Here is an 18,148-nt window from a genome sequence, read left to right as displayed (position 1 = left end):
TTCCTGGCCCTCTTGCAGCACAAGTACCACATCTCACTGTGACTGGACTTCTGAACCCATCTTCATTTATACCAGAAGTAGGTTGGCCTGCAGAGAAACTAGGACTGTACATCTCCCTGAGCTATACGCAACTTCTCCATCACCTTCTGAGTACTCCATCTCCATCATCCATCTCCAAGGCAGAAAGCCTACAGAAGACACTAGTTCAGAAGAAGTCCCTTCATGCTTTTAGTCTCTCCTGGTGAGAGCAACTTCTACAGTACTTGCTTAACGGACTGGAAAAATAAAAGCTAAATTGTTATATTGATCCAGTAGCATCAAAATGAAATTTTAAGGGTCTAAACACGACTGATTTGGAACAAAAACAGCAATGCAAAATATTAGTGATTGTGTGAATGAATGACAACTACAGCACTTACAGAAAATCAATACTTTAACAGTGTATCTTCATAGTTGCCTATGTTTAAACTTTTTTTTAAGCAGGTAAGAGACTTAGGAAGCAAAAAGATTAGAAAAAAATCTTATGTTTGTAAAACCCTACAAAAGATTAAAATTTATTCTTTAAAAAAGGAAAAAGTAAATAAAATATATCCATAGGGAGTGTGGAACCCCAAACTGTTCTAACCTCTGAGACTTTAAAAAATTTTTTTAATTGTTTTTATTAAAAAAAAATAATAAACAATTAAAATTTTAAGATTTTATCCATGTATATACAAATCTAATGCATCCTTTAACTTAGAAAATACATGTATATCCACTATCCATGGTCCATACGTTTTTATCTAGCCAACGCCCCTCTCGCTCCCCCCAAAACAAACCCGTACCTCCCTCGAGCAGCAAAATTGAAAACGTGACAAACACTTAATGAAAACATATTTCAGCTGCCCAAGCTGATACTCCATCAGCTGTGCCAAAACACGCCCCCAGCCTTACGAATTGTATTTTGATGTATCCCATGCATTAGAAGTTCCATATAAGGGAATTCCATCAACAGTTAATTATAATAATTATTTGCAATATTAAGTACAACATGTCCCAAAAATCACATTTTGCTTGTTGGCTCCTATGATTCACAAACAAGGCATGTTATATTACTTTGAAAAGTTGTTCTCATCAGCGGTACCAGTTATTTTAAGATCCCGTGTTTACCCTCAGAGGCAAAAAATACTCTTCTTAAGTTTTAATGAAAACATTCCAGAAGTTTTCATTTTACAAATCAAAACCAGAACATAATGAATAAGCCACACTGACATCCTGGCTATGAATTTTTACAAAGACCCCTTGCTGAAAGACCTGCTGCCCCTGAAAATGAAATGTTTGCATATGGCCCACTTCACAGTTCCACACATGCCACAGTTGAGTGATACATGGAAGAATTACATACTATAGCACTAATTCTTTTCTTGAAAAATTGCTTGAAAACAATACAGAAATGCTCGTAATTTATTAACTATTTAATCAGATCTGCAAGAACCAGGATTATTTTGTATCTTGTACTTTGGAATCTTGTATTACAGACAAAACAGTGTCTTTTTCAATGCTGTAATCATTGGCTTTCAAGACAGCAACTTTTCCAAAATAGTTTCCTAAGAAAACAAGGCTGATGGGATCTGAAAACAATTCCCGTATCTCTGGTTGACTTCTGGATGCATTGCTCAACTTCAATTTTATTTGACAGAAGGGCTGTAGTCTCAAGACTGGTTGTTGAAACTGGAGGCCAGGCAGCGAGGAATTGCACAAGTTTGTGCTCCCAGCAGGACAGAAGGCAGACACTGCTGTTAATGACTGCATTTGGCAGAAGGTAGACAACTGCCAACTACTGCAGGCACAAGCTCAGACTTCTGACTTGTGAATCCACGCCTGGCTCTCCTCACATGCACTCGTGCAGGAGATTAAGTGGTGGGTTACCATAACGTGTCTGGGTGCGTGGAGACATAGAAAGAGAGGTGCAAGAGAGAGAAGGAAAGGGAAAGAAGAAAAAAAACATTTAAGAAATGGTCTAGGAGACACACCTGCTGAAAGACGGGCTTTGTCTGGTTTGCTCTTCCACAGCGTGCCTTGGCTTGGAAGCCCATTCACCCTCTAGCAAAATCTGACAAAACGTTCATTGCATACTACTTTCTTTCCATCAAAGATAAAATGAAATGCATTTTCCAGAAAGTTAGGCCATGGTATCTTGGGAGTTCTTTTGGACAACAAATTGTCTATCAGTCAGCAGCACATCCTTGCGTCAATGACGGCTGCATTAGCAGGAAGGTTGTAAGTCGCTGGAGGAAAGTGATTCTTCCTCGATACCTCTGAGATTTCACCTGAGATATAAGGGACAGGGTTGGGTTCCTGACCACACGATGTTGACATACTGGAGCTGTCCAAGGAAGGGCAACCAAAACTACTGGCGCAGGTAAAGAATGTAATATAGGAGAAGGGGCTGAGGGAACTGGATTTCTCAAGCCTTAGAAAAGGTTAGCAATAATCATTGCTATCTTCAATTACCTACTAGGACAATAGGGAAGACAGGGCCAGACTTCTCTGTGATGCATAGAGAGGGCAAGAGCCAATGGGTACAAGTCACAACACAGGAGATTTAGATTAGATATTATAATTCAGATTTTTTTTTCCTCATGATGAAGGAAGCTGAACATTGGAACAGGCTGCCCAGGAAGGCCGTAGAGATATTCAAAACACAACTGGGCAAAGCCCTGAGCAACCTGCTCTGGGCAAGACCTGCTCTGAGCAGGGAGCTTGCTTAATCCTAAAATGTCTAGCAGGTCTTTCCAATCCAGTTTATAATTCTAACAAGTTCTAGATTTACTGTTCTCATCTTACAATTTCAGCTGGTCTTAATGAGACACTGAACATGTACTTAGAGATGTGTAACAATCTTATTGTATTGTATAAATTACCTTTTCAGAGCGGTCACTGTTCCCTCTTAATTTTAATCCAATGGCTTCAAGTTGAAGGTTTCCATAACTGATTCAAATATAAAAATACAATTCCCTGACAAATGACAACTGTTATTTGAACTTAGGTACTAAGCTTGAAAGTTCTTATCCAAAGACAGCTATCCACATGCCAGTGTTGCGAAAACAGAGTGTGAATGCATCTGGTAGTTTAATTGCTGTTTTTGGTCCACATGCAATGGTTGGGACTCCAAACTGAGATCCCAATAACAAAACTATCCCAACCACATCAAAAAACACTAGGGTCCTGTCCTGTTTTTATTCTGGGTAGGACTCCAGAGACAAGTTAAACTGGATAAAATCCAATATCTGTCTGTTCAACCCAGCATGCCCTTGGAAACACAAAAAAGTAGTAGATTTTAACAGTATGGGAAGCAGAAAGAAAGCCAGACCTATTCTAATACTGTGAGACTATAAAGGCACCTGATGCATGGTATAGAGGAAGAATCTCACTCAATCTCACTGTGGAGATGGTTCAGAAAGAAATCTGATTTTAATTGTCTTTAAACTTCTCTCAGATTATCTTTTGAAAAAGAAAAGAAATTTCACGCGATCCTACTAATGTACTCTGTATTACCATTTGGATGCATAGGTCTTTCACAGATGACCAGAATACATTTCAAATTAGGCAGTGCTCCAAAGTAAGAATGAGAAGCTTCAGTTCCTCAACATGTTCAACAACTTCCCAAGAAGGCTACAAGTGAACTGCTGCCACATTAAAAAAAAAAGGGAGGGTAGGAGGTGGAAAGGGGGCAGGAAATTCATGTTCCTTGTTTTGAAGCATGTATTGTAAGAGATTACCATAAAACAATGAAGATTGGTTATGTAGTGTTCACTTTTATTTCAATTGCCAACTTTTTTCACTATCACAGAACAAAGTCTTTGTTTTGAGAGCAAAAGTGTGTTACTGGAATTACAGAACAGGAATGGATAAGTTTTAGTTTCCTGGAATTCTTATTTACTTACTAAATTAAATATTACCCCCACCTTCCCAAGTTTAATCAAAAAGGGCAGCTTTTCCATACTTTTTGTTATTTAACAGTATCATATTCTGTCCTCAACAACATCAAAAATTAATCTTTATTCCTAAGAGGAACTAAAGTGGAAGTGGTCAAGTTTCATGGTTGACAACATGCAAAAACTTCACAACAAAGTTTACTCAAAATGAATTGTAGTTTTTATTATTATGCTAGCTGTCAACTTTTAAAAAAAACTATATGAAATAGTATTTCTGTATATAGTATCATTTCAGGCTGTAGACATGAAGCACTTGTAATACAACCCCTGGTGAGCATTAATATACTAACTCCATGTGAAAATTGCACTAAGTAGGTGGGAAGTGAAGAGGTATGACAGGACCATGTAATGGCACAGTTCAAAGATACATGTATACCTCAGAAATTCAGTTCTTCCTAAATACTTGGAAGTACTGAGAGCCTCACTTCATGTTAGAAACCTGTTTCAGGTGTTCAGTTCACCATTTAAACTATGTAATTCAAGCTTGGGAAGATGAAAATGCCCTGCTTTGCTTCAACCCAGAACCATGAAATGTTTTTGAAAGTGGGTGAGATTGTGACATTGATTATTTTGTAACTCAAGTATGACAAGAATTTTTCTAAAGGACGATTATTAACTTGGCAAATTATTGCAAGTAAGATCTTATGGCTTTACATGTGAACAGTATGAGCTTTAGAAGTACTTAAGGAAACCGTGTATTAAGAATGTCAAGTGACCACTGGTATTCTGTGCTGCTAAGCAGTATTTTAGGGAATCTCCATGTACACATACAGAAAATGCAGGGACTGTTATTTCTTCACTGTTATTTTCTTTTTAAAAACAGTATTGCCTTTTATGTTCATATTGCAATTTGGCGTTTCAGGTAGCTAAATCTGTAATAGCAGAGTACAACAATTACCTCACACGAAAGGCAGTATGTTTATTTCTTTAATACAAAACTTGTGTTATTTTCCTCCTTAAAGCTGTGTTACACAATAAAGCCCATTTCATTTAACACCAATTACATCAGTTTTCTTAATTATGCATAGGAAATTACAGAACTTTATTTCTGAATACACCCATACTGTCTCAATATTCCTGTAGCAAAGTATCTTTAACTTATTTCATGTCTTAGACTGGCACCTTTGGCACCTCTCTGTAACATAAAACTGCTCTTTTCAGAAAGTCTATATAAATATACACAGACATACGAAGATTCCCTAAACTATGAAGCAGTAGACCCAAATGGGTATAATTCAAACTCAAATGAGAAAATATCAATGTTTCATACCCTTCTCATGTAAAACAAATCAACAATGGGGGAAAAAAAGCATTTAAAAACTGAAAGGAGGTTATTTTAAAATTTAGAAACAAACATGTTACTCAGTTATAAAAATACGACTTCTGATGCTATGATGCTACATATGGGAGAAATAAAGATAGAAAATTAAAGTAGTATGTTAAATAACTGCTTCAACTCAGCTAGAAAAAGTTAAAAGCTTCTTCCACCATAACTGGTTTGCCCCACATCTTTCTTCATATTTTTTCCTTCCTTCCTTCCTCATTTAGACTTTTAATTTATTCATTCACATATTTCTAACCTGAAAGTAGAGCTGCTTTATCAAAGGAGGTTGTTATCAGTATGAAAGGAGATGACCAAGGAATGTAAATCTCATTTCTGAATGCTTCTCAGAAAGTGTTTAGAAATGGACTTCGAGGGTATTCGTGATTGTACTTGTGAAGGATGAAATTAGATGCTGTATATGGGTTCACTCTGATGTTCCCAGGGATTCAACAGCTGTCACATGCATTAAGGTTCTGTGAATCAGGCAATACCTAAAATCCAAGTTGATTTCAATCAGGTTCCTGCTGGTTATAAAATTACTTAAGGTCTCCTGGAAACATGCGGATTTTTTACGCCAGTTCAGTCTGTCATGTTACATGTTTATTAGGCAGCCGGGGAGTTTTGTGAAACATGAAGTTTGCCCTGAAATTTCACAACAAGACTACAACTGCTACTATTTTAAAGAATATTTTTTACTATTGACGCATATGTTGTCATGTTGGCATCTTGTTTAGTGTTTTCAGCTCCCTGCATCTAGTCTAGTGTGGTCTGGGAACATGGGAATAAAGCAGGCTGAGCAGAGATGAGAATTAAAAAGAAAACGTCATCTTCCCAAATCTTCCCAAGGATATAGGACATCTTGCTCAGAAGGAACCAAACGTCTGTCTTCAGACTTTTTTGGGGGAAGGAGAAAATGGACACAAATTTATTTCCTTGTTGTTTAGCCCAAAACCACTTCACAAGCTTTCAATAACTATACTTAAAACTCCCTATTTCATAAGCTATGTAATACATCTATGACTTCATGATAAAGAAGAAAAATTCTATGGGGAAGAAAGAATATGAAGAATCAATCTAGAACATGTACTTATAGATTAACAGCCATTCACACTCACTGATTTTTGCTAACCGTGGATGGCACAACAGCCATACCACCAGTTCTTACACTAATTCTGCCACTATTTGGTAATGTAGTGAGCACCAAATTTTCATTTCCATGTTTCACTAAAAATGGTAAAATAATATTCCTAACATCATTATCTGCTAAACAATTCCTTCAGTTAGTAAGCTGTAACTAGAAAATAATAAAAAGGAAGTCTGTGGAACAACAAATGGATGGGACAGGCTTGGCATTTTCAGAGTTTATTATTTCTATATATTACCTTGTATAAGAATATTTAGAAAATGGAGAGAAGTTAGTTGTTACGCTTGACGTATCCTGTCTTTATCCTAATCTTTGCAATACTACATTACTATGGGTATTAAATTCCATATTTTGGAAGGCAGTAGGTTAGATTTTAGGACTCCTGGGAAAAAAATCATTCTGTGTTGAAACTGCTAAATAAAATCTCTTACGATTCCCTTTCTGGGATGATTCCATTAAGAGAATCACCGACTCTGATTATGCCACTTGTTGACATAAAGTGCCTTATTTACTGACCTGCGTTAGTTTAGAAACTTTGACAATCATGTATATACTTGTTGAAAAGGCATGGAAATTAAACCCAGCTTCTTCCCCTTCCATGTCTGAGACAGCATCGAATGACTAAAACAGTACCTTTTACCTCTGTTTTATCTTTCTAACGTACAATGTCATGCCAAAACCTGACATGAACACTGCAACAGACCACTGCACTGAGTTCATATACTTTCTGGAAAGGAGTATTCTACAGCATCAAACTAAATCCCTTCTTTCCATTCCTCACTTGCTGTCAGCTTAGCTATTAAGAAAGCTACTATTTTCTTACATATTACCCAATGATTTGTAAACCAGAAAGATATAGAATCATAGATATGAAAGCACGCTGAATTTATTAAGTCACAGCTTTTGGGCTAAGACTTTAAAAAGCCTTTAAGGGAATAAGTTTATGCCTCTCCCCTCCATCTACTCACAAATACTGGATAAACTACAAACTGGTTAGGGTGTAATGATACCTGCTCCATTATTAACAGAGTTCAAATAAAAATAGTAGTATTATTCAGGGGGAATTTGAAAAAAATAAATATATGCAGGATGCTGAAGTATAAAATCATTTCAAAAATTAAAAAGCCAAACCTTAAATTTCCAAATGAGAAGAGGACTTTTGAAGTAGTTGTGTTTTTCAGGCCAAGATCTATTGCGAGCTAAACATAGAAGTACGCACAACAACTCAGCAGCTGTCAGATACATGAAGGATTCTAAGCTGTTTCATATAATATTCAGTGACAACTATCAGAAAGAAAGGGTCTGCAAAAGAATTATGTAAAGACGTAAGTATAAATGCCTAGTTTCTAAACATTACCTGCAGACTGGAACAGCTGCAAACATACCACTTGCCAAATGCAGAATTAAGACCACAGCTGGTAAATGCTAATGCATTGAGTGAGGTGGATGTGCTTTGTGACCAGCAGGAAAAAAACAAAAACAAACCAACAACAAAAAACCAACAAAACCAGTAATACAATATATGAGAGAACATTATATTAAAAGAGGTGTGGATATAAAACTTCAGATCAGGACTTGCTGGATGGCTATATCCTATTGTACTACTGAGCAATAGCATGAACAATGCTTTGCTATTTAATATAGCTGAAAATGGAACTACAGTGATAATTAAAGTGGTATCACTAACGTGATAATGCCAGAATTGAGTAGAAGTTATAGCTGGAGAGGCCAAGGTACCTGACTAATGGAAAAAGCAGATGATGGAGAAAAAGCCATCAGCATTTTGTTTTTCACTTGAACTGGAATTAGGAATAACTTTTTATACATATTTCTGTAAATATCAATGTGATTGATATTTAAGAACTGTAATACTATTAAAAATTGTATCACTTTATTCATCATTTTTTAATAATAAGCTGGGATTCCTATTCCTCCAAATTTGAAAAACAGAATATCTACCCGTGATGTGAAGACTCAGGCCCCATGTCTTCTCTATTGTATCAAATATAGCTGGAACCAACATTGGTTTCATACCTAAAAGGGATACAGAATGATACAGTGATGTTCTCAGCCTTTGTTTCTATTATGCATTGACGTTCAGAATTTACTCGATACAGTGACTTATACTTTATAAAACTGTATTTAACAATGTCTTTGACGCATTTACTACTTGCGAGACCCTCTGCATATACTAACAAAAAAACCTGTAATGTGTTTCTTCAAAAACCAGCCTTTCGTTTGATAAGACTGACATACAAACTAGGTTGCTCATACCCTCTTTCCTTAAACAGGACACTATAAAGCCTTCTGGATGCTAGAAAGTATGTTTATGGGGGTAAGACCCAATTCATTACCTTCCACTCCCCAATTTCAGTTTACATAGTCATGACAAAGTCATTCATTTAATTCTAATATGAGGAAAAGGAAAAAAAAAAATATTTCTCAGGACTGTCTACAAATGGGCAGTAAATGAACCACAATTTTTACTATGTGTTGTACATTTTTCACAACAGTAGCTTATACATTCATTATAGTGTTCCAATAAAAAAATATACCTTTTAGAAACAACGTATCATTTAAGTTAGTCAAAATAATTTTCAGAGATGACTACGCCTACCCATAGCCTACTGCTAATCTTTAAAGTCAGACAAGTTTATTTTTTAAGCAACTGAAATACAAACTCAGAAAACTGAAAGTAAACAGAATGTATGTTTTGAAGAGAACTAGGAAAAGTGAATAAACAGATGAATTGTAGAATACTAGAACCACTTTTCTTCCTAACTGTATTTAGAAGTAAACTTGAAATGGTTAAGAAATGGCATTTTTAGTGTGATATTCATGGTTATTACTTAAGTGTATTTTCTTTGTAATTTTTCCAATTTGGAAGTGCACTGACAATATGCTAAACTGAGAACTTAACAGTTCAAGGGAAGGATTTTTTTTTTTGCATTTTTAGATCTACAAAAGGCTCCTTACACTGCATTGGTTTCCTTTCTTATTTCATCTCTTCTTGTTTTCAAAGGGCACCTCATGCAACAAGTATTAGCATTTTACTTTGAATTTTTAGACTTAGATTTTAGTGGATCAAAGGTTCCTGCTGGAACTACTAGAACTATTTTCTGCCCCATTTCACAAGTTTTCATCTAGGCTCTGAAACAGCATCCGAGGAGACAGTACAAAGTCATTCCCTCCCCTACTTCAGCACAAAGCAGTACCAACATGTAATATTTCAGGAGGAATAATTCAGTGACACAAAAATTGGAACAACATAAACACATGAAAAGTGATATCATCTAAGCAGTCCTGTTCTCATCTATATCATGTATAGAAACTCACATTCCCCCTCTGAAAGAAAACAGATGGATGAGAAATCTTTTCCCAAAAGGAAGTAATTTGCTTATTTGCTTAGGGGTATATACAATTACATTTCATGGTCTGTATCAGCCAACCATGAACAATGTCCTTAAATGATCACAGAGAAAGCTATACATCATGGGATGAATGTTAAAAATATCTGAAACTTTAGGGAACTTATAAATAAAGATAAGTGTCTGAAATTAGTCAGAGAATCAGGATAAACACAGTGAAAACATTCTTTTTGTTGGTAAATCCCCAAATAGCTGGTTTGGTGAATATTGTGAGCCTTACGTCCTCTCAGTTTAATGACCTCTGTTACAATTTTTCAGTGTCTCAACTCTGAGAACAAATAATGTAAAAATCTTCTGAGTGAGTTACTGCCTCTGTGATCTAAACAGTAACTGCTAGTCATATTAGGAGATGCACAGCACTTTTGACAAGAGCAGCATCAAAACTGCCTTGAGGTTAAGATCCTCAAAAAATGTTGTGTACAAATCTAGGCATCCTTGTACGGGAACAAGGACAAAAGCTGTAACTGATATAACATGGTTCAGCATAGCATGGAGAGAAGTTAGAAGCAGTGCCTCCAATGCCTTTCCAGAGTTCCTCTGCATACGATGTGGCAGCAATAAAAGGCCCTACCTGAAGATGTCATTCCACTGATTAAAACGAAAAAATTAACTTCAAATTTTCTTGGGTAAATGCTTGAAAGTTACACACACAAATGAAAAAAAAAGTACAGGTTTTGCCACAGAAAGCCTCCCAGACAAACAAAAAAACGGCCCAGAAGTGCCTGCTCTAAGACACAAACATGCATCTGCAGAAACAATTTAATCAGAAAGTAAAATTGAGGCAGACCTACAAAGAAGGGAATAAGGTTTCACAGTCATGCTCTGTGATCCTGCAAAGCCAGAATAGGGTAGATACCTTACAGAAGCATTGTATTTTGAGGTACCCCTTTCCAGCGATGAAACCAGTATTGAGAAGAGAACTGGCCTTTTGGCTACAAAACTATTTGGACAAAGCAACCCCTGTGAACTACTGCGTTATTCAGAACAATTTAAATTCATTTGTTTAACAACAGCACTTAACATAGTGAAGCTCAAAGTAACCAGCGGAATAAATTAAATTCTCTGCAGGCTCACAGATACCACAGGGAACACCCTGCCCTAACATTCACTTCAAAGAGGGGTCTTTTCTTGAAGAAAGAGCTCTCAACAGCTGATGGAAATACATCTGAAGTTTCACTGCTGATTTAATCAGGTCAGAGCATTTGTGAAGAACAGAGCAGCATCTGTCTCCCTGCTCTTCATCAGCAGCACAGAAAACCAACCCCCCGCTCGAGCCCAGAAGTTACCGCCATTGACTTACACATCTACATCCTCCTGCCAGACAGTCCCAACCAGAACCAGTTCCACTTACTCTTGGAAACTTAAGACTCTGCAACCACATACTCCATAACCATTTCCTGAGGTGCAATACTTCAAAATCTGATTCTGATTTCTCCTCTAGTGAAGAAATACTTCAAAATCTGATTACCTGCGTTCACCAGCCATGGGAGCACAATCCAAAACAAAGGGAGTAGATATTTTTCACTACCTTCCCTACCCAGAAGAACTCCTCTATTAATGTAGAAGTGTAATTTATTTGGATACACATCGTTTACTTTTGTATAGACCATCATTGTTAGTGTATACTAGTAATGGTTGAATTTTTACACAAGTATCTTGTTTTCTTTCATGGCCATTCTTACTCTCTGTTGATGTTCTTAAGTTAGATGTCATATCCAGTAACATTCCTCCTTAGGGCAGTGCAGGCAAACACCACTGACCCAAATTCAGGATTTCCTATAGCAATGCCAGTGTTTGCTCAGGTGTCTCTCTACTGAAATTTAGTTTAAAAGCTTGTTTAGGAAGAGAAGCAAGTGACTTTTCTTCTGAGATAATATTATTGAGGATACTGCAGAAAGGCCCTGAGAATACGTAAACATGTTACAGCAATCAAAATTAGAAAAATAGAAAACTGTAATTCAAAACCATAAGAACAGTCCCAACCCAGCAAAACAGGCACATTTTCCTTGAAAAGCGTTATGTGTAGCTTGTTCAGATGTCTCAGCCAGGAGTTTCCTCTGCTTATGTGATCCTTGAAGTCTAGAAATGCTACAATGCTGTAACTAAAAATGGAAGTGGACAGCCGATTCTGCTGAGGTCTGTGTGCTCCAAGAACAGACAATGAAATAAGCATATACTAACGCAAAGCCCCTGGGGACTCATTCCATGTTGTCTTTTCACTTTTAAAGGCTCTGAATTCAAACTTCCAGAACACGCAAGTTAGCATGTCAGTAGACACTATTTAGAAAGCAGCTATTAATCTGTTGTTCTTCCTATTACTTTAACTGAAACTTTTTCTTTTCATATTTTATATAAAAACCACACAAACTAGCTGATTTTTTTCCATGGTGCCTGATGACACCCTGACATTCCTACAGGTTCTGAACAGTCTCAGCTTGTCGTAACTTCCTTATGAGGATAATAACAACCAAAACCTGACCATACAGCATTTTATCCTTACCCATCACATCCTTATCTCTACGTTGTCAGAACCACCCCACTTTTCAATTTCTTCTCTCCACACTTTAAAAAAAAGTTGCTTTTTAGAGAACATTTACAATACTGGCTATTTGCATGATCACTGTCTGACAGGGACACTTAGAATGTCAGATGAAGCTTTCCTTGTTTATTTTTGTTGGCCTGAGGCCATTTGAGAGTTTTCTTACTCAGTGAGAGGAAGGGAAGGCAGGGAGAGGCAGAAATGACGGCTGATTGGATTTAGCTGCCTGCAAAGAACCTCCATAGTCAGTTTTTCAGGGAAAATCCACCTTGTGACAAATGCAGCAACTATGATAGATAACTAGGAGGCATAGCCACCATTCCTCCCCCCATCAAGATTAAATTCAGATTGCTGAGCATCAAAGCATCAAGCAACTTTCTAACCTTATATGTACACAGTCATAATTTAAAGAAGAGAAGATATTCTGGTACTAATTACAGTTCCCTGCTAACACTTGCCCCCGTCCCAGCTTTTTTCACCCAAGTTTTTTCAGATCTACTTTGATAGACATATATATCAGAGAGTTTTGAAGAACTATTCAGGTAATGCATGTGTTCATATGTCCTTGCCAACTTTACGACATACTCATCTACAGATCAATCTGTAGCATTTTTCCTCTAAAATATGAAACTAAAATAAAACTAAACTAAAAAACCATGAAACTAAAATATGGAAAATGTGAGGTGAAGGTTCATTTCATTAAGAAATTACTGATGTCATTTCTTTGTACCTCCAATTCCCTTTAGCAAAATGAGGCTGAGTAAAATATCCCTATGTCCCAAATGAGTTTTGGCAATCCTGATGTGGTGATGAAAGCCATGTAGATAAAATCTCCATGATTCAACTTCCATTAATAATGGTGGAAACTACTGACCTACTGGTAGACTTTTGCTAAAACTTGGAATTGACTCAGCTGTCACACTTTAAGGCTATTTCAGGCAATGACAAGAGAATTTAAGCCTAGTTATGAACTAGTTCATTTCTATTTTCACTTATATCTTGAAGTATCATTTTCAGCACAAAAACGCTGTGCTGCACTTTGCTCATTCATTAAAATCCACTGAAAATGGAGAAGGTAAGTTTCAGGCTGGTAGATTTATTTTAGAAACTAAGACTAAACGTTTCTCTGAAAGTCACAGCTACAGCAAAATGGTTCACATTTAGTGATGCAAATATATTCTGGCAGACAGCAATGGTTGTCTATAACATTCTCAGTATTTAATGTAAAATTTTCTAAGATGGAAAACCATGGTGGATGATTTCATTCCACAGTGAAGATACCAATGTTTATTGCTGTACTTCGAATGAAATGAAAAATCTGAATGAAGCAACAGAGTATTAAACAACAGCTGCCAATTTTGAGTAGGGTGGAATGCAGCATTTAAGTAAAACTTGTTGTCTGTTGAACCTTCATGCTCCATAAAGGTCCCTGAGGGAACAGTGAAGAATCTGCCCATAGGGACAATATTCTAGGAAGAGCCTTTTCCTAGGCTTCTTGGGCTAATTACGCTACTAACTTCAACATTGACTACTCCTCTGCTTAACAATTGCTTAGATGTTCTATCTAAGCATAAGGGTTTGGCTCCTGATAATTATACGCAGCTTCAGAGAATTAGAGCCATATTTGTTTCTATCCAAACCTAATCTAAATTGCTTTTGTCTTCCCTCTCCATTTTCCTCTTTCAGTTCTGAAGATTTCTCTCTAATCAAACTCAACATTGAGCTGGAAGTTACATCCTCAGTATCAATCATCATCCAGAGAACTACACACACTACTTTAACAACTTACTGGCTAACCATTTGGCAACGTATTCAGGTTTCTTCCCCCGGTTTTCAGCAAGCAGCTTCAACTGATAATTGCAACATGATTCAGTACTTCTGCATAGCTGACATTTCTGCTCCACCTGAAACGCCCACCAACCCTGACTTTAGGGTGAAGAGAGACATACAAAGTACTCTTGGAACTTTTACAAACCTTCAGCTCGTACCTCTTTTCATAAGAAAAAAAATCTAGGAAATTCTTTGCCAAGTCCCCATTGCTTTCTTTTCCTGCTCTTTGATTCCTGAGATACTAATCACAAGATGAAGTTTGTCACAGCAAGGAAAGAAGAGCCAAGCTATACTGGAAGCACTAGACATTGATGCCTAGTTACTTTAAACCCAGCAAACAGACCTATATGTAGTAAAAGAAAGAGCATAGAAATAGATTTCTACCTAGAAGTAATACCTGTAAACAGAAAACATATGGAGATACAGTAACATTCTGGACAGATATATCTGACTTGGATTAACAGGATGATTGTGTCTATTTATTTTACTTACCCCTATTATGACTCATAACACTATCTACAGAATAAGGTACTGACATAGGATAATTCAAAAAAAAAAAAAGTGAAAAAATTTCAAAACTGAAATCCAAAAAATTTACTTGAAAAGATTGTTTGGGGAGATAGTAGGCAGAAAACAAGCAAAGTAGAATACGGATTTTTTTTTCCCCTATATTGTGGGAAAGAAAAAGCAATTCCTGTTTAGAGCAACAGGAATTCAAAGTAGTTCTGGTATAGTATTTGCAAAAAATTCAATGCAGAATATGAGCTAATTGTGTTTTTCTTTTTTTTTTTTTTAAAGTAAGGTTAAAGAAATGCTGCATATACACTTCCAATTATTGTGGGTTTCTTTTGTTCACTTTTATTATATAAACCTGCTACTTTGTTTCTTCTTTATTTTTATTTATGGCAAACTCAACTACTGAAGAAATTATGGTCTTTGTTTTGTCATAGGATCTACTACTTACTTTCAAGATTAATACCTAAAAATAGTCATTCATTTGTAAGATACTAAGTACAGGAAAGTTCATTTGTAATAAAGACTAACAAATGATAAAGTTTCAGTAAGTGTTTTTAATCAGAAAGCGTTCTGTCGAAATTATAAGCGTATGAGAAAAAAATATTTTCTACTAAACAAATAGAAACTGTTCGGAAACTTTGGTCTAACGCTTTAAACTGAGGACTTGTGATTATCATACATACCTGTTAGAATAAATAAAAGGAATTATTGCAAGTGTCCTGTAACTATTTTTAACCTAGGACAAAGATATCTATGGTTATAGATTAAAATCTGTGAAAGTACTGTCACAGAAAGATTAAACTACTAATAGGCACCTACATGTAACTATTTTTTTTTTATCCCTCTCTTGCACAATAAAAATTCAAGACAGTATGTATCACGATTATGGTGTTCTAAAGCACCCCTTTCCCCCCATACCCTCAATAAATTATACCAGAATCAAAAGATTTCACTAAAATTTAACAGGTATCCTTAAACCACTTCAACAAGTTTGTCTTCAAAGGTAAGCTTAATTAAAAGTTTTGGTGACTACACTTTATATTAAAGCCACATGAAACTCATGCCGTGGCAAAATCTGAACTTTGGATTTATTTGGTGTTTATCTGCCTGAGGTTACATAACAAAAATCACATCTAACATACCTTGGCAAAAAAGACTGTGAGATGTGTCTCACTGCCGAGTATCCAGATGGGGAATTTTGGAGACTTCAAATAGGAGCCAACCTAAAAAGTTGCAATAAAATCAGAACCACAGAGCAAACCCAGGAAATTCATCTAGTCAGCAATCAATCTAAGGACGAATCAGTTAGTGGAGACCCAAATGCTCTGAAAACTACTATAAAATGTCCAACAAAATATCAGACTGTGTAAAATACTTGGATTACAGTTTAGATCTCTGGTTCCTAACTGACTTGTAAAACAATGTAACTTACAGTAATTAACTGAAAGACAACATCATTGAGAAAGTGGTTATTGATATCTAGTATTTCAGCCTTGGAGACGTGCTTCAAGATGCACAGGCTTAACTACTGCTATGCCTAACAATACTAGAATCAGATGCTAAATGTGGTAGAAGTCCACCTGACTTATGACGTGGTTTTGGATGTACCAATTCAGAACTGACTATTAACAAATGAAAGGGTGGAGTCTGTCAATACATAACATTTTGAGAACTCCACAATCCTCTTTAACCATGAGCTAAGTTAAAAGAATTCAATATAGCTTGAAAAAGAAGCAGAGAGAGATCAAAAAGCTTTTTCAAATTAAGATCATCAATGCTGTTTAAGAAGTATGATTTTCTGGAACAATTTCTCAAATAAAATCCTTAAATAAAGGAAGTCTGTGTCATGACATGAAGAAACAACATAGATTAAGTTGCACTTCATCAACTTGCAAATGCGCACAGATAAGTACACAAAGTAATTTCTAGGTCTTCAATATATTACATTAAGAATGCATTTAACTTAACAGTTTTACAATTTATACTTATGGCATTTTAAGTGCAAGACAGCAACGGCATAAGAAGAAAAACAGAACTGCAGCGTTGATGATTAGTAAGCCTCCTTGAGACTAGATATTGTGAGAAGACAAGAATTTCATAACCATTTATATTACTTGCATTAAGCATTATTTTGGTAATAACATGAGCTTCTAACTTGCTATCTTAATTCGGTGCAATAAAGTAGTAATTTAAATAGCATCATACATTTACTCAACAAAATGCGTTTAACAATTCTTTTTTAATATAGTATTATTCTCAGTTTTAATTTGAAGTTGAAAATACTTTGAAAGTTCTGTAATATCTCCCATTGTTCACAGTGAAGCTTTTATTAAGTCAAAGAAGCCCAGAACACCACAATGAAAGAAAAATTTTAAGTTATACAGAAAATAGCTTACCTTACAGTACCTCAGAGATTCCATCAATGTCAAAAAGCCTATTGTTGCTTGTTTGTGTATACCAAGAAGTTCTGTTCAAAACAAAACCAAATTTATTCGAGCAAAATCCTTACAACCTCTTTTAAGTTGCTTTTTCTTGCTTTCAAAATTGGTCAAGGAACGACAATTTTAAAGAGTAAGGCAGTTTCAAAGATAACTGTTGTTATAAAGATAAGCAAAGATAAATCATTACAGTATAGTAAAAAAGCCTGGAAAGGTTTAATAATTTCTCTCTCTATAAGGAACTACTAGTCAAACAGATGTTTTTAAATGAGGTTTGCTGTTGATACCTCTTTTCAAAAGTTGTTGCATTTATTAGAAGTACTTGTATCTTACATCAAGATTATTCTCAGAAAAAGTTAAAAACAGCTTTCCTGAATGGGAAAGAAAACATCTATGTGTGTGTGTATTATTTTAATTTTAAGAGTTCCACAGCTTTATTTATGTTAAACATTTCACATTCTGAACAATAAAACATGAGAATTTTGTAAATAGCAGTTCTGTTAGTAGGAAATAAAGTGTTCCCTCAATTTGATTTTCTATACCAGCTTCCATTTAATGAATCATTCAGCTCTCAAGCGCACACAGCTGTCAGCAACATCTAGACTATTTACATACTACTGACTGAAAGAGCACTCAGCCTTTTTGAGGATCTCTATATTAGAGAGTAAGAAAGTGCTTCAAAATTTCAAGCATAGAAACTAGTCATAACCATATGGAACTGAAGGAGCTCTGGGTTTATATATACATCATCTCAGTGCATGGAGCACTTCCTTCACCAACTTTGAGTTTTAATCATTGAATTTTGAAACTGTGTAGAACAGTTATTATAGACATGTTTCAACTTTTCCTCCACCATTAAGAAGAACGAAACGAAACTTACAATGTTAGTTCATTCACTACCTTTGCGGCCTGCAGGTGCAACTCATTCCTTAGAGTTGGCAGCTCTGTGTGT

The 18,148-nt window shown here is 35.9% G+C and overlaps 1 protein-coding gene across 3 annotated transcripts in view; it reads right to left on the bottom strand.

Moving 5' to 3' along the window:
• Window positions 1-18,148, bottom strand: part of MINDY3 (MINDY lysine 48 deubiquitinase 3) — a 49,755-nt gene that overhangs the window by 10,100 nt on the left and 21,507 nt on the right. For all 3 annotated transcript variants that reach the window (XM_084508182.1, XM_084508183.1, XM_084508184.1), the window contains 2 exons: window positions 17,155-17,225; window positions 15,901-15,981 (listed from right to left, as the gene is read on the bottom strand). In XM_084508182.1, coding sequence (XP_084364308.1) covers window positions 15,901-15,981; window positions 17,155-17,225 — 152 coding nt within the window. The remainder of the gene's footprint in view (window positions 1-15,900; window positions 15,982-17,154; window positions 17,226-18,148) is intronic.

Source organism: Aythya ferina (assembly GCF_964211825.1).
Source record: "Aythya ferina genome assembly, chromosome: 2".
In the NCBI taxonomy this organism is placed as follows: Eukaryota; Metazoa; Chordata; class Aves; order Anseriformes; family Anatidae; genus Aythya; species Aythya ferina.
The sequence above is the reverse complement of the archived record's forward strand: the minus strand, read 5'-3'. Positions and strand labels throughout refer to the sequence as shown.